Raw genomic sequence first — 23374 nt, 5'->3', positions numbered from 1 at the left:
TAGGTATGTTACCCAACCTCCACGTTAGTTATGTTTCCAGAATGACTTGCATATTTATCTTATAGATAAAGATAACGCCGCGAATTGAACTTTGTACATAGACATTATACTTCTTCCAAATAATATTATCGTTTGAAATAATGTCGAATGTTCTGTCCTTCGGAAGCACGTCACATACCTTTGGTATAGGTAGGTTATAATTATTTGCTTAGATAGCAACCAAACCTACAATCTTGTTTGTCTCTTTTTAGACTTGAAGTTTTCCAAACTGGCTTTCTTGGGCCTTAATATTTGATGGGTCATCAATATGACAATCCCAAAACGCTATTGACTTCTCATGCAATTACTTCGTAATAATTCGTCACTCAATTGTGAAGAATTACAGTTTATTATTGTACCACATAATACCCACTTTATGTTCACTTCCTTTTATTTGCTAAAGTGCAGTAACATTTTTACAATTATTAACAGTCATCATTCACTGACTAAGGCCATCGGAAGTGACTTGCCACTGGCTTGTTAAAATTTTCTGTTGATGTCCCTATTACGGAATTGTTAGGTTGATTGAACCTTGCCTCGTGACCATGGTAAAAACATTGGACTTCAACACATACGATATGATCAAATAAATCAGATTCTGTACAAAGTCTTCGTTCAAAGTCCGGTCCAAAAGTACCCTGAGTGCGTACTGCGTACTTATAGAGATTTTATTAATGTGTAATAAGTACGTACTTATGTATACGAGTGGGTCTAGTTTAAGTCAGGTGTAACTAAACTGACGGTTCCTTTTCCAATCATAAGATTTGTGCACTGAACTGAATTTTACAGACCACACAAGCAAACAGCTTGTGTGTAGTTTTTGCTCCAAAAGACATTTTTATATAATTTCCGAGTATAATTATTTTAACTAGTTATACTTAAAGGCTTCTTATGTTTAATTTCTTGTTCAGTTATACAACAGTAAAAAAATCAACCATAACATTTTCGTCCAAACTCGTTGTAAGGAGACTTTAGGAGATAGAATTCTAGTGTAAACCGAATTCAAACCAGGCCATGTTAATGAGTGACACAGTGATTGTACAACGACCGTGAACTCGCGACGTCACTTTTCGAGACTCCTTCGCAATCGACATGACTGACAGCATTCTAGTCGAGTAAAGCAATCCTGCTTAATAGTTCCTGTTGCTTAATTCTCTATTCTTTGACGAAAATTTTTTGTAATCGGCTATTACATGCTAAGGTAAACAGATATCACCCAGTGAGAAAACGAGGGAAATATCTGCTTTTAATGACATGAATGTAGATGACGTAGTATAAAGCAAGATCCCGCAGATTATGAACCCCGGTCTTACTTGAAACTAATCGAGCACTCTCAATCAGTTATTTGAATAAGCTAAGTATTAACGTATTCTATTGACTGCAGATATTTTTGCTGTAAATAAAACGGGGTTTTCACAAATAGACGTTGCTTACAATTTAATTGCAATTATCAGTTCCTATTATATTTTTACTGCCGTAGATATCTGCAATTTATTACTATAAAAATGTATGACAATTACAAGAAGCTGATACACATGTGTCAACTGTTGTCTGTTAATCCTCTTATTGATATATTTTATCTTTATTGTAATCGCGATGTATCAAACCTCGAAATGTGATTCACAAGCCCTTATAGAAACAATATTATTTAAGCATAAAGACAACATTTTTAAGAAGATACGAGTATAAAATATTTATCATACGATGTTCAAATTTCATTGGAAATCATCTCATACTTGTAATCATACTTTATTATACTTGAACTTATTGACCTTCGCTAACTTATCGTGAATTTAATTTTAAATAACTTTTGACTCATCGGGAAACCACCGAGAACAAGAAATGTACTTAGTAAGTACATAATTACTCGTACATACAAGATTGTCTAAATGAAGTAGATTAAAATTTATTTTATGCCAACATTATGTTAATATTCTTCGGAACTATTGCTCCCAAAAACATTAAAGTTTTTAGTTTTTGATAGTATAAACCAAGATATCTCAATAATATTTTTCTATGTCAAAACAACACTTCAGTGTTATCGATAAGTTATACGTATGCTTATTTACTTACCTGCCTATAAAATAAATATTTTATCAAACCACCGATTTTATGCCATTATTATGTTTTAAGCGGCAGTTAGTACAAATTTATCATGCACCAACGGAATTAACAATTGGGAGTTTTTGTTTTTTGGTATCTGTATGGACTCATTTGTCATGCAATTCCTATTTCTATATTAGTCAATCCAGTAATATTTCAATTATTTTAAATTAATTCTGTCAGTTGTAATACAGATATGTTCATTATTATGAGCTAAATAACTACACCGTTTATTTATAGTTATACATGGCTCAGTTTCAGCGAACGTGACTACAATTAATGCTTTGTCATAGTGACTGGCGCAGCCTCATTTCTGACACCTTTACTAAACCTCTTGCCGTTCTCTCTATTTCAAATAGCTCTTGAATAGAAGAATAGGATGTAGATTTATGCAAAACAATTTTGTATGTTGTAGTTATTTCTGTCTTTACTAAGTACATACATTTCGATCGGGCTATTATAAGTTTGAAGGATCGGCGTTAACTAATTAACATCACCCTGTGAATCTCAGATTGTTTTACTCTTGTAGGTCTAGTAAATTATCCGTTTGATTTTAGAACTACAAAAAAGCAGTCGAACATACAATTAAGTAAGATGATGGAGACCGTAGAGCATGATGTACCGGATATTAAACCAGACATAAACTTGACCCGACAATCGTTTACCTTTTATTAATAATTTAGGTACTAATACAATTATACTATACTTGTGAAAGCTGCAGTGACACATTACATACGAGTTTACAACGTCTATTATGTGTGCAGAATCCGTAACTCACGAGTATCACGATTTCAAGTTACTGTTCACCGAGCAGTAGTATCCTTGGTCACGTTCATTAGCGAGCTGATACAAAATGAGTCTGGCATTCTAGTCGTAGTTTAGTTATTAGTTACACTTTATTATGTTATACGCCAGTAAAGATTTTATTAATGTTTATGTACCTCTGTGTAAAATGATGAAAACTCTCCCTCAAGCTCTAGACGTCAAAATAGGACTGTCACTCACTCCAGCTGCATAAGATCTTATACAAAGGATCGTAAAGTTTATGGATACAAAATGGAACAACCCTATTCTTTTGTCACCTTCATAGCAGGACTCTCCATTCTGTGCACTAGTTTGGCCATATACCAAAATTTATTACCAAAATTTAGAAAATGCTGGAACGGCTAAAATGTAAATAAATTCACATCTGTACAATCAAAGTATTACGACAACTACGTTGTGCAATCGGAGCGTATTGATAAAACCGAAAAAAAACTGTATAATGTTATGTTTCTTTTTTCAGACTATTAATAATTCTTGGTTTTGATTACCTACTTGATTGATTTTTTATTTACTTAAATAAATGTCTTGCATATTGATTTAAAAATCGTTCACCGTTCTGCTAGTTCAAGGCAGGCCATACCCATTTTGGTAACTGCGAGTGAGATAATGTTTCAATATTATGATAATTACCTGCATATGGACAACTTGTTATACTTAGTATAATTATATATTGTATGTAAATAAAACATCGGCGTGACTTCAATTAATCAAGTTTGCCTCTGTCCTCAATTGGATTGGTGCCTCTTAAGTTCCGTCTCGATATCCGGTTCTCCAAATGGACACTTACTTTTTCACAAGCTAGATCTTAGACGCTTCTCTTCATTTGTAATACAAGAAATCTTTTGTAAGCATAGTGTTTCAGACATCACAGTAATTCCTGTACAAAGTATAAGTTTCTATATACCCCAGCTGGCGGTCGTGCTCATTCATACTTGATAGTTGATACTACAGTAACTTATTGAGACAAGATACCGAGTATGTAAATAAGCTAGTTGAAGATTAGGTTTGTAAGCAAACACGATACACGTAGAACGGAAAACCTACGTACACCCACCCATACCCAATAAATAAACATTTGTTGGTCGCGCAGTTATCGCAGGTTCGCGGCTTCGCGCAACGTATGTACCCATGACAAAGCATATTTTTATCAGCCGCCTTCACAGCTATAGGTACCTGTTTTTGTTGAGTTGTGTTTATATACTTACGTATCTTTTAGGTATGGAAATGCTATTTAATTTTAAAACCGGTTTTGTTACGAATTGTTTTATACTTATGAAGATAGATTTCGTATGTAGAGCTAGAGCTAAGAAAACACTAAACACCACTTGGACCATCTACGTGTATAAAGCATTAGTGATCAACTACTCACACAATCCGATTCCAATCTGGTTTTCTACACAAGTCTACTTTTCATTTTCAATTTTCTAAACTGAAGAACACATTGAAAAGAACATCCGGTTGCCACTTTTACTGTAAGGAGGAAAAAGTACAGTTGACCAATTTACTGATGGATGACCAACGGTTTGACTTTAGTCTGCGGTCAGTCTAACCAAGTAGTCTCAATACAAATATACATTATGTATAAGTAGGTACCGCCAAATACGGGTTTTTAGCTGAGTCACAATTTAAAATTCCTTGTAAGTACCTACTGACGAATCTTGAACTTGTTTTTTGATGGAAATCTAAATCACGTTATAGTCGTGATATAATAGTTTTTTCTGCTAATGCTATTCAATTAACTATAACAGACTTTTAAATAGTTGGAGTTGTTGTGTATTGAACACAACTTACATATTGTTTACCTATTCTATGTATGTGTTGTATAATATATCAGGTAATTGTAACGATGACTTGAACAAGTGCAGGTGTTCATGAGTTTAGTTAAATCGAAGTATCATTTATTAGTTACATAGGTTTTTTCTAGTTTGTGTACCTAATTGTTAATTTACTATATATATTGGCTACACAATGACATATCGTTACAACTTTTTACTTCTTCATATTTCATTTATGTGTTTTTCATTATAACTTACATTATAATTTTTTATACGATAATTTTGCCAGACACGGGTTGACAAAACGATTTTTTTTTCAAAAGTATGGTGTAATATGCTCTCGAACACTTATCAGTTAGTCGTAGCAATAGCATAAGTCATACCTATTTATTTTTGCTAAGTTAGATTAAAATTAGGAAATTTGATGGATTTGTATGATTTGGCAACTTCTGTAACGTTAAGGTAGGCACACGTAGATATCTAATTAATTACGTATTATTTACCTATTGCATACTCATTGTAAGATAAACATATAGATATCTAAACCACTCCTATTGCTGTTTCGAAAACGTAGTTTACGATAGAACGTAATAGAAAAAAAATTAATGGTAGGTCAAGAGATAAGCTGTATATAATAAAATTAGTTAACATGTAAATTATTATTTTACATATTACAATGATTCTAATCTCACTGTTTGTAGAGAAGCTAATTTTATTGCATAATATATTTTATTTATTACGTTACTACTTAAAATAAAATTAAAGTACCTACTTACAGCAGAACTAACAAACGCCTTCGTACAACCGATTGTTAAAATATTGACAGTATATTAAATAAACTGTGACAAAATGTATCGTGTATAACAATGGCCCGTATTTTCTCAGATGATGTTCACAATGCGGTCACACCACATGTTGACTGACGTCGTATTGGAAGTCGGCAACGAGCTGTTCCACGTCCACAAAGTCGTGCTGGCCGCTGGCAGCCCTTATTTTAAAGTAAGTATTTACTTATTAAAGTATGCCATACAAGTTGTACAATGTCCTGTTCCTAACGAAAGTCGTTATGGAAAGTTACAGATATCTTTATGAGAAATTCCGTTTGACGACTATTCTATTAAGAATAAAACGATATAGCCTCATTAATGTACTCACAACAGTCAGAACTCTCCTATCCCTAAGGCCCACCAACTTATCTTATCTAAGTGATTTCGGTCGACTATAAAACTAGCTAAATAACGACCAAAACAAATCGGTAAATCTGTAGTGTAATAAACACTACCTCATCTGTAGACTCTTCCTAAAAGCATTAGATTGTGGGTGTCCAACTCCGGCTCTAAGTTACAGAAATAGTTGAGATTCGAAAAATCTCTCAAGCATTTGGCAGAAGACCTAGCCAACGACAGTTGCACAAGTAATTTATTGAAAATGACTTGGATTTAGTTACAATTTAAATACAAATAGACCATGACCTAGGTCAACATAACACATATCTTCTTACATTATGAAATGTTAGCGTAACCCATGAAGCATAACATTGTAGCTTATAGCTACGGAACCACTACTGGAGTACTAGCTATATTAATAACGAACGAGGTCGAATAATATCAGTTTAAGTACATATATACTCTACAGGGGATTAGTATTCTAGATATACAACGAAGCGCTATAGCATGCTATGTGAATATCTTATAACCATCAATAAATTATTGCGTATGTATCAAACAAGTTGTTATCAAACAAGTAAATCCCTTCACGCTTATATAGTTGCTAAATATGGTTGACGTACAAAATGTATAATAATGTGTACTTCTTATAGACAAATGTCCTTATTTGAATATTATTAAATCATCATTAGTATAGGTGTACAAGTTTTGCAACTCAACGAAGCGTATGAAGTCGGTGAAGCTGTCACGTAATCATAATATATTATGTTATATATGTATTTAATGTAATGTTTATCACACGTTGCCAGTATTAAATATTTGCCAGTCATCCTGTCCGTAATAATATCATGAATAATAAAATAAACATTGTATTTAATGGTGTCTTTTTTGCACACAGGTGATAATAATAACTTTACCTTTGAAGTTTGTACTTTTGACATTTAGGTAATGGTGGAAAGTGTACATTACACCTCAACATAATTATCTTGAAAAAAAAATGGTTATAGTGCGATAAACTATATTGACTTATGGCATATATTGATCATATTTAATCAAAAAAGTTTTTGCATCCATTCCACTCACTTTGGTCCATTAGTTTTAGCTATGTATCTACTACTGATACCTAATCATCATTATATCGTTTATGTATCTCGTATAAGTAGTACAAGATTCTCGGTCATTCATACATAAATCAGTATGTTTAGGTATCATTTTTTGATAAACAATGACTTATCATATGAGACGCTTTGCTCGGTAAATATTGGAATTATGTAATCTTAACAGCGATTTTCCTAAAAAAATAAATGCCAGAATGAACCAACGAAAAATAAATCATAGAAATATGTAATTCCACTAACCAGTATGGGGATTTTATTATTAAAAATCAATGGAGATTATAGCAACAATTGAATAGCAATTAAAAGATTTTTCGAAATCTATAGTTACATATAATTTTCCTAAATGAACTCCGTACAGTATTCTAAGAATTTGTGCAAATACACATAATGTTCAAATTGGTCTGTATGTCTTCGAGGCGTTACCTAAACACGATGACTTGTATATTCAGGTTAATCCCCTTTATCTAGTTATTGATACAAATGTTTTTATGAGTCCATTTTTGCTTTGTAATAAACATAGTGTTATTGCTGAGTGCTACAGGCACTCAATTTTATATAGCCATTAATCCTACTCAATGCTTTATATTCCTAGTCAAAGTTTGCTTGCGAAATAGCTACAGTCTCTACTCTGAATCTATATAATATTTTCCTAATACCAAATAACTTGTAATGCATAAATTATTTATTGTTTAACAATTAGTCACTGAAATGAGTCATAGGCAACAGTAAATTTTGCTCTTTAAAATATAGATATCGGAAAAACCAACTACTGATTAGTTGATTACATTACATTACAGAACTATCTAAATGAATCCTTACGTAAAATACTAAATAACAGGTAAAACGGGGTTCTCTGTACCTATAGGGGATTAGTATTCTAGATATTATACAACGAAGCGCGATTTTCCCAACATTTATTCACCCCGTTCCTGTATTTATTCACCCGTCGAATTCTATTCACCCCGTTTTATGGTAGTTCTAACTATTAACTGATCATGATTTAGAGATTAGGTAAAATTATGATTAAAAGAATAGTGACTTAGGTAAACGATGTGTCGTATCTGGCGTTGCATAGTGGGCCTCCGGAGATGGTCCATTAATTTAGCGGACTCTATAGGGCCAACAGAGGGCAGCGATTTAATCTGTAGACGGTTTTTTAAGGTATCACCCCGTCATATACATATTCGATGCTAAGAAATCAACTAATCACAGTGATCATGTTATAGTAATTGTTTCTCTCTCCTCCAGGCAATGTTCACGAGTGGTCTAAAAGAGTGCGAGATGTCTCGAGTACGTCTACAGGGCGTCTGTCCGTCGGCCATCGCGTGGCTAGTCTACTTCCTCTACACCGGCAAGATTCGGATCACTGAGATCACAGTCTGCCAACTTCTACCCGCCGCTACCATGTTCCAAGTAAGTCTTTCGTTATTATTAGAAATTAGAATAATTTCTGACTTGCAGAGTTATTTGGACCCAAATACAGACAAACGATAGGTATAGTTATTGGAAGTTAGTTTAAGTTAGTGTTTGTAAATTTTATCGATGATGCTTCTAAAATTGTTCCCAGGACACAACCTGTGCACATTATAAACCTGTGGCCTTCATGACGTTACGCCTTTTAATCCCGCAGGGCATTAAAATAATAATTACTTTATCCAAATTAATTAAAGAAAATCACTTTGTGTCTGATTAACGTAAACATGAATCAACAAAACGATTAAAACATTGACATTCAAAATAATTATCTATTGTGTCAGTGTGCATTTCAATAGCGAGCAATCAGAACTATGTGCTGTGTAAGCCTACTTTTGTCAGTAAACTATTATGAATAATTTAGGTACGTAATCGTAATTTATTTATCGGTTGTTTATTCAAACGTTAGTGAGAGTCATGGTAAGACGTAACTACGTAGAGTTTCAGCTGCGTTATATGTGACTAGCAAGAAAAATGATAAGCCAACAATAAAAACGATGACAGTTAATACATAGGTACCTATTGTACTCTGACAATTAAAATTATTGCAGAAAAATATCGAGGTTTTATCTAGTGTTGAGGTAAACATAATAAATTAACTTTTTCATTGCAATTTTGTCCGTGATTTCACATGAACTGCAGGATGATGATGAGATTAATATTCTGAGTTTGCTAAAACTGTATGGGTCCATTAATATTCAAACATTGCCTGGGTTCCCGGTAACTTATGTATAAGTCAGTATAAGTATGCATGTTTACATCGCCTTTCCTTTCTTTGTTTCAAAAGAATTCAAATGATGTGACGCAAAATGTATACTGATGAAGTTTGATACATACTTTTATTAAATGTTAGTATGTTTTGGTATCATATATACTAAATCGTGCAAAAATAAGAAATATACCTTGATATTTCATTTTTTCTATATGTTTAGGTAGCCTCGCCGTCGATGTAGCTTCGATCTCAATTTTTCTTTTATCAACAATAACGAACAGTCATTGTCAAAAATGCCAGTAATTATGACTGATATTTTTCTTACAAAATGGAAAACCCATTATATTGTTAATTTCAGTGGAATATTTTTAGCAAAATCGTTTTTTGTCATCATTTTGCTAACCAAAGTTAAGGAAAGTCATCACAATGACTTGAACTGCGGAGACCAATCTAATGCTGAAAAGTCCGTATTAATTTACCGATAATATAAAAACGCAGAGCTAGGTATATTATTTAAACAATTTTATTCAGAATCATTATAAACTACTTTTTGATAAGAAAACCTTGATAGTCAGATCAGTTTGAAATGCACAAAGCACATTAATGAACTTCTCTTTAACAAAAAGTAAACTGGGTTGAAGATTAATTTCCAAAAAGAGCGCGAGTAGTATAAGTATAGATGTATAAACATTAGCAATCTACACTCAATTTAGTTATGTGTCGCCAGGTATCGAACGTGATTGACGCATGCTGTGCCTTCCTCGAGAAGCAACTGGACCCTTCCAATGCCATTGGTATCGCCAACTTTGCAGAACAACATGGTTGCGTCGACCTCAAGAAGAAAGCTAACCAATTTATCGAAAGACATTTTACTCAGGTAAGTTATGCTTCTCTTTCGTCTACTTCAACAATAAGGCTTTTGCTTTAATTTTTGTTTCTATGATTCACCGAACAGGACCAAAAGCGTCACTAATGCCATCTAGTCGACGCAAAGACGGCCTCTTTACACCGCGATTCATAATTTGAATGCACTTCTATGACATTGACGTCAAACTACCATGTTATCGGTTATCTTTATAAATAACAACATGATGTGTAATTTGATAGGTGAACCTCGAATTCAAGTGGTACGAAATGAATAGGTACTGAACCTCGGCTGCCTATATAAAATTAAGTAATTAATATCAATCAATAAAGTGATTAATAAAATATATTACAAAAAAGATAATTTATCTGCAGAAATTTTGCGCTGTCATCGGATTTTTGTAAACACAACGAACTTTGGCATCGATTCACGTTAACAATGACGGTAGATATTTGATAACAGAGTGCTTATCATTAGATACACGATGGTTTCAACAAATCAACATTTACGATTTAATATCTGTTCCATCGTAGATTACCTTTTGACGACGACTATAAAGTCGTAAATAAATATAATTCCCTCATGAGTACATACCAACAATTGTAAAAATCATCATGAAAACTCTAAGAGACTGTTCACATGAGCCAAGTCACATAGGCATTGGTGATAATCTAGAAATCTAAATGGATGGTTGACAAGTTGAACAAACATGGGATATGTAAAGTTACATGAGTGTCCAGGGTTGTGCTTCGTCATGCTTTGTCGGAGTTTGTCACGTCACACCGTGACGGATCATCTACGTATAATAGGGGATTTCAAATCATATCGATACACGTAAATTGATTATGTCATGTAGTACACAATTACCTTATTAATGTGTAAACCACCTCACTCTTTACTCTTATAACGACCAGTCATGAAAATGTTCAACTGTAGATTTCATATTCCGAATTTAAAAGATGAAGAAATAAAACCAATAGGTATGCTTTACAACCTTTCTTTAAACTCTAGTACTTGTTGTAGGTAATCGAAACGAGAGCGCACTAAAATCTAACTCCTTTCGAAAAAAAATCGTAACGATATAATAATTGAAGATTTGATTGTTACAGGTTTGTCAAGAAGAAGAGTTCCTACAATTAACACCTCAAGAATTAATATGTTTGATACGAAAAGATGAACTGAATGTAAGGGAAGAAAGGGACGTCTACAACGCAGTACTCAGCTGGGTAAGTTATCCAACAAACTAATTGCTGCAACAAAGAGATGCTTAAAATAATTGGCAGACACTATTGTGTCTCTTACTATCTATATAAGCATCTCTCTTAGAACCAGCTATTTTGTGCCAATAACCTGAGGTCAGAGGCGTGATTAAAACGTCATATGTTGTAGCTAATTATGTGAATAATAAATTATCTAGTAAAAGTCATAACACAAGCCCCGGGTTTCTCCGAAGCTGTAGTTAGGATTCCCACCTAAAATTAATACCTAATACTGACAAATATAGGGATGCATTCTGAGAATAGAAACGTCAGAATAGATAATAAAAAAGTTAAAAACTGATGGATCGAATTTTCATTACAAGTTTATTATGACTTTTTATCACTTTTCTAGCAACACTGGGAATTTATTTACAGCAGTTCTAGAAATGATCAGGTGATGTGAATAATTTTAAAACCATCATATCAAATGCAGGTTATTTTTTTAGATAGTGGAGCAATGACCGTCGTATGCTAAATGTAGTCCACCCGCTAGGATGGCGATTGCCCCAGTATTATCTTATCGCATAGATACCGTTGAACTTAGGACCAATTTTTGGGTAAATCTATGACTTAATCTCCGTTATCATTGAAAATAGAGTTGTTTACATTCCTACTTCAGAATTCAAATGTTTATTCACGCATTATTTCGGTAGGGTCAATAAAAATCTTGAAAGGACTAGAAACATATTAGTGTAAATTGTACAAATAATACATATGGATCTGTATTGTAGCATGTGGCTTTTTTAATATTCCTATATTTATGTTGTACACTCGGAGACACAGGCAATGTTAAGCTAAATTAATCCCAAAAGTGTTATGGCTATAGCTCCACGTAGTGGTCCAAATAGAGTTGAACATTTACTGTTAACATGATAGAATGTTGCCGATCTTCGAGGAAAACAACGCGATCACTTATCGTCTGCGATAGATATGTTTATCATCGTATGACGTCAGCAATATTTTTGTCATGTAAGCAAATAATCGTTTTATCAAAACTACGCGCGTCATTTTAAAATACATTTACGTTGGGTATGTCTCCATGCGACCAGCCTGATTGTTATTTCATATTTTTTAACTAAAATCTCAGTTTTATTAACCAAGCGTAGAATTTAAACATAAAACTGATGTAATACCTCGTTCTTAACAAAATAAAATGTAGACAATATCTTAAACTGCATATAATTTGCTAACCCCTGCAATAAACCAGATAGACTGCTGCAAATAAGTCTGTATTCACAGAACGCTTAATAACATAAGTCCTAAGTAAATACTTCTATGAAAGCAGACGCATTATCGTATGTGCACTGTGAAAATAGGAATATGAGACTCACGCTCTGTGTCACCTAGCTACAGACTACAGTTTGTCATGTAATGAAAATCACACGCCCATTTATCACTTTAATTATATGCTAATAAATTCTAAAGGAAAAACGATGACTAAATTCTATGTAACTACGTATGAAGACGAAATTCAGATACTTAGATACATCAACGTAGACATTACGTAATATTTGTGGTAACTAATCATTTAGGTGGAAAACACTGTTTCCACGTAAAAATATATTTAATTTCATGATTCACGGTGTTATCAGATCATGGCCAATAGAGCAATCAAAAGAAACTATTGTCACACTTTAATTAGTTGTTAACAAAAATCACGCTATTGATTGCAGTATTGAAAGTGTAGATAAAGTCTTTACCTATTATATTTTAAATAATACCCTATCAACCTAGTCAACAGATTTATTATATTGGCGAAGTAAGCATATGTAAGACATTTTGTGAAAATTCTTCACTTCAAACCCCATGAACAATATTTATAATACTTATTTACAAATGTGGTATTGTCCGCAGGTGAAATATGACGAGGACCGAAGGCACCCGCGGATGGAACACATTCTCCAAGCAGTGCGGTGTCAGTACCTAACGCCCAGCTTCCTCAAGGAACAGATGAGCACGTGTACTGTACTCAAAAAAGTTCCAGCTTGCCGAGAGTACCTCGCTAAAATATTTAAGGTAACATACCTAAAAACTTACCTTACCATCAATGTGTATTGTCTACATTAGGTAATTTAGTCATGTTTTTTATTTATTTATATCAACATTAACTTTGTTTTTTTTTTAAACGAAGGAGTTTGTTTATGTTTGGTTTTAAAGGAATTCATTTAAAAGCCCAAGGCCGACTTTGTATTTACTTGGAAACTTAAACTTTTCAAGCCCGTACCTCAAAAATGTAAGGTCATTCATTTATGCACTAGAAAGAACAGGGTCTCTAGGCAAATGCTTCTTAAGCGCTTTTCTACCGAGAGAGTAGAAAACTCAATGTATGAGAACCTGCCTTTTGATTTAAAAAACCAGAACACACACTTATAAAGAGTGTTCAATTGCCAACCATTATCTTATTATTATATCTCGTTTACAGGATCTCACACTACACAAGAAGCCGGTGGTGAAGGAACGACGACCGAATACGCCCCGCATCATATACGTGGCCGGCGGGTACTTCAGACACTCAATAGATTTGTTCGAGGCCTTCAACTTAGACGACAACTGCTGGACGACGCTGCCCAGGCTGACTGTACCGCGATCAGGACTAGGAGCAGCGTTTCTGAAGGTAAGGAACTTATATTCTTTGCTCGTCCTCCTAGGTGAATAAAATTGAATCTTATGCCGCCAAATGAGAGTGCATAATAGAGGCTGAACTTCTGCTTTAGATCCTATTTTAACGTGAAACAGTTATTCTAACCTGATATTTCGATATCTAAAGCTACTTTCATTTGATCGTTATCTATTTCGATGTAGCTATACACCGGGAACGCTTCTGGAGTGACTAATTGTTTGCTTATAAAGCAAAATCAATTATTTTATCTAATAATTTATTGAAGTGATAGATAGATAAAAATATTAGGTACACTATATAGCAAAAGTTGCCAAATCGATGATGCTTATGTCTATAGAATGTATTTCGGAAGTGATAATAATAAACAGATACAAGGGTACCTAAAACATATAACATGAAATATTAAGTCGTACCTGCTCAATCAATATTACAAAAAAAAATGTGATTATCTACGTAGTTTTCTGTGCTAAAAATAATTCATTTATTACCTACGAATATAAACGCTGTATTGCTATACGCCAAATGTGTTAATGTTAGCCTGTGCGCTGCGCGAACGCTTGGCTAGTCAGGATGACTGCGGCAAAGTGTAACAATAACGTCATCGTCGATTATCAGGCATATGGCGCATAACATTATATTTGGGCTTTTGTACAAAATGGCGTTTATAATATAATAGATGCTTTACTACAAACATTGCACAGCTCATCCGTTGAAGGATTTAACGAAGTAATTATCTTTGCAGGGACTATTCTACGCTGTGGGTGGACGCAACACATCGCCGGGTTCATCGTACGACAGCGACTGGGTCGATGTGTACAACCCTGCTACGGAACACTGGCGACCATGCAGCCCTATGTCCACGCCCAGGCACAGGGTATGTCTACTTTTGACTTCGATCTATTTTTATGGCATAGGTTGGCAAAGAGCAGACGGATCACCTCACTAGATCTAAACAATCTGTGCTGTCCACTACCAACATAAGAGGAATTACAAATGACAAACATCTGTTTGATTTTCGTGTCTGCCGTTTTTCTGAGAGGGTGTGGTATCATTGGGGTGAAGCCGGTCCTTTCGTAATAAAGCATGACCCTCCCTCGTTGGGATGTTTTGCTTTAAAATAGTTATAATTCACATCTCCTTCCCTCTTATAAACTTATTCTTTCCTAATTTATTAATAATTGCAATTGTTTCCCTTACAATAGGTAGGCGTAGCAGTAATGGATGGACTACTATATGCAGTAGGTGGATCGGCTGGCTCCGAATATCATGAATCTGTAGAATGGTAAGCATTATATACTTATTTACTTTCATTAATTACCTACAAGAGATCCTTAAAAATTCTTTATATCCTTGTTTACTTTGCTATGGTAGATTAAACTATTTATCGATCATTTTATATAGCAACCAAACATTATTATTTGAGGTTGCTACAATACAAATTATGCTCCATTATATTTTTACCAGCAAAAAATAAGTAATTGTTATCATAAAGAAACAACGGAAAACAATACCTTGATATGAACAACCAACATTAGTTCATTATAACTACACAAACAATACAAGAACAAAGGATTCGAAAGCACACCAGTAAGCATGATATGACTATTTGGCTAACTACGACAAGTCACTAACACAAACAGTTTAAACTTTTTGCAATGTTTCCATTACATGTGATTATTTTATGCACAATATTCCACTTTGTTATATTTTATGGATTTTTAATAATTATTATCTGTGTAGAGATGACTCACCCATCGGTGAGTAAATTAAATCAATGGTGAATGTACAATTTATTTTTCTTTCCATAGCTACGACCCTGAACGCGACACTTGGACATCTGTAGCATCGATGAGTTGTGCTCGACTTGGTGTCGGTGTGGCCGTAGTGAACCGACTACTATATGCCGTCGGCGGATTCAACGGCTCCAGGCGAATCGCTTCCGTCGAGTGCTACCATCCAGAAAATAATTGTTGGACAGAAGTAGCGCCTATGAATATAGCCAGGAGTGGAGCCGGTAAGTTGAAGTGCTTATAGGCTTTTCTAGCCGTAGCTAGGAACTATGATGTTATGGGATAAGGTCTTATTTTGTTATATTCTATTGTTTCAGGTGTGGCTGCAATGAATCAGTACATCTACGTAGTGGGTGGATACAACGGGTCGCAGCAGTTAGCGTCGGTGGAGCGATACGACACGGAGCGGGACACGTGGGAACTGGTCGCGCCCGTACATGTCGCTCGCTCCGCGCTCTCACTCACCGTGCTCGACAACAAACTATATGCTCTCGGTTAGTACCACTGTCGATCCTTGTGTTTGAAACTGTTAAACAAGGATCTTCTTTTTACACGACTTCATACCGCACTTAAGTTACGATATTTAATTGTGTGGTTATTGTTATAGGTGGATACGACGGCACGTCGTTCCTGGACATCGTGGAGGTGTACGACCCGGCGACGAACACGTGGAGCGCGGGCACGGCGCTGACGTCGGTGCGGTCGGGGCACGCGTCGGCCGTGTGCTACCAGCTGGTGGCGCCGCCCGCCGACAGCGAGCCGCAGCCCGCCGTGCTGAAGAAGCTCGGCAAGCGACACTCCGCCTCCGGCTCCTCGCTCACCGGCACCTCGTCTGGCACCTCCATATCCAGGAACGACGACATCCCCACTGCCAACAACATCATAGGAACTCTATCTAATCCCAGGACCCCCAGCGACTACATGTAGTGAACGACTTTCATCATCGTTATTGGTGATTATTATTTGCCCGCGACTTTGTTCGCGCGTATAGCTTAGCTCTGACTCCGCGAGGGACGTATTACTTGCCGTAATCTCAAAATGATATCCGGTCCCTATTGTATCATTGTAAGTCATGTGTTCTGAGCATGAAGTTTTATTTTTATACAGACTCTGACGATCTTAGTATAGTGAATCAATAATTTTAAGTAAAATATTAACACAAGTTCAATGTGCTATTATCAACAAATATAATGTTTACATGGACTGATATCAATATGTAGGTACGCTCCAAAGTCACGGTCGATTGCCATATAAACTGTCAACTCATCTTGTATAATCCATTATCACTTATAGATTGCGAATTCTGAGAATTCATCAGATAACAAACCCAAATAACATGTGAAATATAGTTCGCAGTGTGTATGTAATGAATTTACAAGAAAAATTAATAATCATAAGTAGAAGAGCAACATTCACACGTATCCGGATCTTCTCATACATGTTTGTTGAGGCTCGAGGCGAACTAACTCTGTGTTAATAGAATGACGACGATACCAACGGTCTAATGCTAATTATGCTATGTAACTACTCCCCAATACATAGATTCTCCACAACAAAGTTGTTTTTAAACGGTAATTGTACATAAATGTTCATATGGAAATTAAAATGTATCTTTAATTAAATTAATTATGTACAAATTCCTATAAGTATAAGTTAATCATTCTTTCCAATGTATCATATAGATAGTCTACTGAAATGTAAATATAATTTACAGTTATTTATAAGGAAAATAAAGACTGTTATGGGAATACACCAAATATTTTATTTGTTTTTTCAATAAGTTTTGTTTACAAGTAGGATGCTATTTGTGGAAAAACGTAGCATCATGAAAATATTATACAAGTGTCACGGATACATGAACACTGGATATACCAAGGGCAATATGATGCGATGCTAAAAACTAATTCGCAAATCTCAGTAAAATACTTCGGAAACCTGTTGTTGCCGCCGCACAGCGCACAGGAATCATGCATTCTAAGGGATCTCTATCCAATTTGTTTGGAAATAGTTGATAATCATTATAGTGGTATGTTACCAATACCTATGCGGATGACCTAAAACGTAAAGCGTCTTAAAATTGAGTGGTGTGAGTGATTAGCACGAACTGTTTTTGAAAACTATAATCATTTTTGGCAGTTGACATTCCGTACTCTCTGTAAACCCGCACGGGAAACAGGCGTGAGGTTATGTATGTATCAATTTGAGATATAAAAATAAATACAAAATACTAAAACAAAAATGGCCACGTAAACGACAAAATATTGTACAAATATTTTTGTATATTACAACAAATTCCATTCAGACACATTCATTCATAGTAATGTTTGACCAAAACTATTGGTGATTTTGTGAATGAGATTTTGCCTTGGCGGATCCAATAAAATTTGTTTAAATACGTAACAAAAAACATGTCGCACGCGCGGTGAAACTGCAGACAACAAAAAAGCTTGCCACAATCCACTAAACAAAATATGTATTTGTTTTTGTAAACTTAAAATTAGGTTGAGCACCTGCTAAATGTAACTTACGACTATTTTACTGAGTAACTTAATCACAGCCACCATAGAGACGGTGCAGAGTGATGAATGATGATGCTTAAAATAATATTTACATAAAATATTCAGTCTGATTCAAAACCATAGAAAAATAGGTAAATCAAACATAATTATGAAACTTATAACTTTATAAATAAAAGAGCATATTATCTTAAATACTGCGGTAACTCCAACTTAACTCTCTGCGACTGTGCATTATCTGAAGCCGGCTTACAAGACTGCACTATCATTTGTCTACACAGACATTCTACATTATTCTACTTCAGTTCTTCCTTAAAACTAATGTAATTATGTGCTAAGTGGTAGTCGGTGGACGTTTTATAATCTTTCTGCGCCTCTTCATAAATATTCTAACATCAGGTGCATCGTGAGAATCTAAAGTATTTACGTCAGTCTGTTTGGCTACTGGTTCTGCATTAGATATCGTTAAAACTGCTTTGACCATATCAGACTTACTAGCAGAGTCCATTGTTCCAACTTCGGATTCTATTGAGTTTTTACCAGTAATTTCTTTTTGTGGTGTAGATGTAGCCAAGGCTTTTAAATGATCGTGTTTTTTATATTCTAATGCAGTCGGTTTTGAGCTCACATTTGCTGGCATAGTGCTATCTGTAGGATTTGTATTAACTTGGGTGTTAACGTCAAACGGAATCTCGGGCTGCACTCCTGTCGAAATTATAACTGTTTTAACCACACCCGTATCATCTGAATCAATGCCAGGATTTAGGTTTTCATATACAATAGGAGATGGAAGTTTGTGATTTTCCATTGGTTCTGTCGCCCTCATAATATCACAAACTGTAGTTGTGTCTTTCGCTTCTACGGCGCGTTCTGTTTGCACAAGAGGAATTTCTCCCTTGTCTAACGGAGAAGGGGAAGCGGCAATAGCTTTGTCGATCTTCATATCAACCGCATCTTGTGCGTCTTCAGAAATAGGTAAGTATGAAGGTATCCCTAAATCTTCAGGAGTCACCAAACTATTACTATCACCAAAGAGATCACTAAACTTTTCCTTTGTTTTTTTAGGTTTTATCTCTTTATCTTTTTTAGTCCTTGCCTTGGTCTTTTCAGGAAGACAGTTAGCTTCTAAACTTTCTACAGAATCTTTAGACATTTCTTTCGATTTAGACTTTCCCTTAGATTTTTTGCTCTTTTGCTTCTTAACTGTTTCTAATTCTCTATTATCATCTGGAGTATTTTTAATTTCTATATCACCTACATGTGTCGTCGTCACCTTTGATGACGCGAGGCTTTCAGTTTCCTTCTTGTCTTTGATAATATTTGTCAAAGATTTGCAACTTTTCTCAATTTTTTCTTTCACCACTTGTTTGTGTATATCAACATTATCACTGGTGTCATCACTTAGCTCTAAATCGCCGGCAACCATGGCCATTTTATTGAGTGTTACTTGACTTTGATTTTCCTTTTGGATACCGTTGTTATTAGGAAAACTTACAGACCCTTCATGTATGTGTTCAAGGCTTAATGATTTCCTTGGGAAAGAACTTTCAGCCGCATCTTTTTTCTGAATATATTTACTATGAGAGACGGTTTCAGGTGGATCATTGATAGGAACAGTTGACGTATTTGTACTGTTGTGACCAACTTTTGGTATGACATACTTTTCAAAGCTAGGCTGGCTGGCTAGTGTTCCTACATTTTTTGTTTGCTTTGTAGAATCATTTTTAACTTGTTTTGGTTGTATTTCATGTTTGCTTTGTTTGTGTGGTATATCGTAAATGTCATGATATTCATAATCAGTCTCACAAACCTCTCCTGACTCAAATGACACATCTAAATTAGTGGCTGGATTACCGACATCACGATAGATATCGCTTATAATACTGTCAGTCGAAGGACGACGCACTAATGCAGTTGGGACATTAACAGGAGGAACATCATAATAACTTCTGTCAATTGGTTTTAAATCAACATTCAGGCCAACTTTTGTTGATAATACATCCTTGCCATTTTGTTTAATAACGGCATATTTTAAGCTTGAGAGTCGTGGATCTTCTAGTGGTATTGCAGCAACAGCCATGATTTCTGCAAAAGTTGAAAATCTTATAGGGGTTCCACTATTTTCCTCAATCTAAATAAGAAACAGGCATTCTGATTACAATTTTAATAAAGGGTTCAAACATAAAGTGTTAACAAAAATGTTTTTTAGAGAGTTAGGCATGAAACTGAGTCAACCAGATGTGTGCACGGTTCTATATAAAAGCGTGCCGTTGTGCACACCCGTGCGTGCTGCGCATGTTTTGCTATTGCATATATTAAGTTATCCATCGATACGACTACATACATATATGCACATCGTTAAAGTTGAACTGGTGACACTTAGCAATCCGACCTATACGCGCGGCGCTGCGGGTTGTCTCGCGACGGGTGCCTATCGAGGAACGTCCGCTTAACGCAGTTTCTGCCATTTCAGACATAAATTTTCCAATTTGCTACTTTAACCTATATTTTTTACCTTTAACGGAATGTGGAATGGCTGATTCCGCGTGCACAGAGTCTGGGGACTGGCAGGAGAAACGAACACTATCATATTCATGAGGGGAAAATGCTGGCATGGGTTGTGTACAGACAGGCTGGTTCTCTGGATAATGCCTTCTATCTTCTTTGAAATGAGTATCAGAATGAACAAGAGGTTCTATTCTTTGCCTCTTAGACAGTGGTTCGTCATATTCACTTGATTGTCTATGTTTAGTTGAATTATGTTTGTCCTCATATTGATGCCTATGTTTGTCTTGTTCATAGGACTGCTTCTCATAATTAGGTTGGTTCTCTGTCAGTCGTGGCCTGTGTCGGCTATGAGACTTAGGTGGACTTTCGAAGGATCTGCCTTGATGTCTTCTTTGTTCTTGTCTATAATAGTCATCTTGGTGATAGTCATCTCTGTGCAATCTCTTCGGCACACGCTCTGGGCTAGGATGCTTTCTATATCTCGATGGTACTTCATAGTTATCCCTGCCCCTGTGTGCTGGCACATCATATCTACTTGTTCTACCTTTGTGCATATCCCTACTAGATCCCTGATAATTGTAAGCTCTATCATCCAGATTGGATGGCTCTGTGTTTTTATTGCTATGTCTATCTAGTGAGACTTTATTCAAGTTTCTATTATCAGTTCTTGTGTCTTTGGTTTTATAATTTCGTTTTAAATCCTCATCCGAACTTAGTATGTCACTGGATGCACTAAAATATATAAATTAAATGTAAGTTAACAACATGTAAAATACAACCAATATATAAAATCATTACATTGTTATGTATGTGTGTTACCTGGGAGCTGGCATAGACTTTCTCCTGTTCTTAATATTGCCGGCCAGTACTTGAAGAGGATCATAGTGTTCAGTCTTATGGTGTGGCATATTTTCTTTAACATTATTTTTCCTATCACTATAATCTGCTTTGCTACTAGTTTTTTCATACTTATTCCTAGTACCTGATTCAGGGAACTTGTCTTGTGCAGGTAACATAGTTGTTTCTTTTCTGAAATAACATAATTAAACATTAAAATGTTTAGTAATAATACTTAGGCATGAAAATGAGAATCCATTGCTGAGGGCACAACAATCTGATTTACAGGATATACTAATAGCAAAGAAAGAAACTGCATTTTATTTATGTGTATACTATTAAGTGTAATTTGTAAAAAAAGAAATATTATTAGTAAAAAATCTATTTGGAAAATAATGACAATTGTTCATTAGGTACATTCAAAGGTTATGGAAGTAACCTTAAAATGACAATAAATAATATGAAATATGAATGTATGCTACCTACTTTTCAAAACTCTTTTGTAGAGGATCCTCCTTCACATGTTTATCATTTCCTCTCTCCTTACTATACCTATCATGCTGAACTCTCTCACTGTTCACATTTGACTTTGGCTTCTTAAAATTTCTTCTGATATGTTTGCCTTTCTTTAAAGCATCCAATACCATCATGTCTTTTCTAAAAAGAATACATTGAATAAATAAATGTAAGCTATAATAGTGGTTGCTTCCAAATATAATAAAGATCAGTTAATATTAATCAGGTTTCATTAGTTATAATTATTGGAAATGGTTACATTAATTAACATTAGCCGAAAAATAATATGTGATATATAAACTTTTAAGTTTTATAATATTACATAGTAAAATGAGTCACTTACTCTTTATTCAGTTCAGATATCATTTTCGTTTTCCTCTCTATTTCTGAGCGAGCAGTTTTCAACAAGGATGAGTAGTTGTGCTCCAACATCTTGAACTCCAACTCAAGCTTGTCATAATCCTGCAAAATATCCTGGACTCTAACGTGACACCCATTCGTGAAGCATACTGAGTAGGAAAATACTTGTAACTACTGTTACCTAATAATTTCATGACTTCTATTTGAATTGTATTATTAATCACACTAGAGGTTTATGTCTTGCTTTAATACTCACTTTGTGTAACATGCAATTCTGATTAGCAAGCAAGGGATCAAATTACAACAGTAAGTGATATTAGATGGGTACTTTATTTCAAGTTTAGTTCTTGTTTACACTATACTTTTCGGAAATATGATTTCCCAATAAGCAGGTTAGTACTTTACTAGTTCATTAAGAAAATGTATGGTAAATGCTAAAAGTAGGTACTTACTTTTTGAAGCTTTTCCATAGCAGCAGCATGTTCTTGTAACTTAACTTTCAGTTCCTTGTTTTCCTCTCGTAGCTATAAATGGACAAAATTGCTCCAGTTAATAACTTATTGGAAAAATCTAACTTTTGCATGTAGATTTTATATCAAAATTTTCTTTATTTTATTTTAGTCCTAACAAAATTAGTTTGACAGGAAATTTTGGCGCTAAATTACAATACCTCCTCTACAGCGTTCACGTCTTCGTAGTTACTTAAATCGTCGTACAAAGCCTCCATTGTAAAAAAACAACAAAGCAACACGTGATCTTTAAACGAAAGTATATGGTTTATGAATTTACAAGTAATCAATTACTTTAAAACAAAGCTGGGAAATTAATACACCCGCAATTCGTCGCAATAACAGAATCGTTTGACGTTTATGATTATGACAACACTTCAGAA

General features: G+C 34.8%; 2 protein-coding genes across 4 annotated transcripts in view; one reads left to right on the top strand and one right to left on the bottom strand.

The window, feature by feature from the left end:
* The window catches only part of LOC118261881 (kelch-like ECH-associated protein 1B), a 24241-nt gene extending 6746 nt beyond the window's left edge, over window positions 1-17495 (top strand). For both annotated transcript variants that reach the window (XM_035572900.2, XM_050701414.1), the window contains exons 3-13: window positions 5628-5741; window positions 8275-8439; window positions 9939-10088; window positions 11186-11302; window positions 13190-13351; window positions 13758-13949; window positions 14698-14829; window positions 15158-15237; window positions 15764-15969; window positions 16063-16239; window positions 16353-17495. In XM_035572900.2, coding sequence (XP_035428793.1) covers window positions 5628-5741; window positions 8275-8439; window positions 9939-10088; window positions 11186-11302; window positions 13190-13351; window positions 13758-13949; window positions 14698-14829; window positions 15158-15237; window positions 15764-15969; window positions 16063-16239; window positions 16353-16672 — 1815 coding nt within the window. In that variant the 3' untranslated portion in view covers window positions 16673-17495. The remainder of the gene's footprint in view (window positions 1-5627; window positions 5742-8274; window positions 8440-9938; window positions 10089-11185; window positions 11303-13189; window positions 13352-13757; window positions 13950-14697; window positions 14830-15157; window positions 15238-15763; window positions 15970-16062; window positions 16240-16352) is intronic.
* Window positions 17485-23374, bottom strand: LOC118261880 (uncharacterized). Of its 2 annotated transcripts, none has more exons than XM_035572897.2 (7): window positions 23153-23374; window positions 22935-23006; window positions 22466-22596; window positions 22093-22263; window positions 21589-21798; window positions 20777-21501; window positions 17485-20346 (listed from the first exon to the last, which is right to left on the bottom strand). In XM_035572897.2, the coding sequence occupies exons 1-7, from the start codon at window positions 23207-23209 to the stop codon at window positions 18596-18598; spliced, it is 3117 nt and encodes a 1038-aa protein (XP_035428790.2). In that variant the 5' UTR covers window positions 23210-23374; the 3' UTR covers window positions 17485-18595. The 2 variants fall into 2 exon arrangements, with proteins under 2 accessions (XP_035428790.2, XP_035428791.2); XM_035572898.2 differs by having other exon boundaries at window positions 22466-22584.

The sequence above is a fragment of the Spodoptera frugiperda genome, chromosome 20 (genome assembly GCF_023101765.2).
Source record: "Spodoptera frugiperda isolate SF20-4 chromosome 20, AGI-APGP_CSIRO_Sfru_2.0, whole genome shotgun sequence".
In the NCBI taxonomy this organism is placed as follows: Eukaryota; Metazoa; Arthropoda; class Insecta; order Lepidoptera; family Noctuidae; genus Spodoptera; species Spodoptera frugiperda.
Note: the sequence above shows the minus strand (reverse complement) of the source record. Positions and strands in the feature narration are given on the sequence as shown.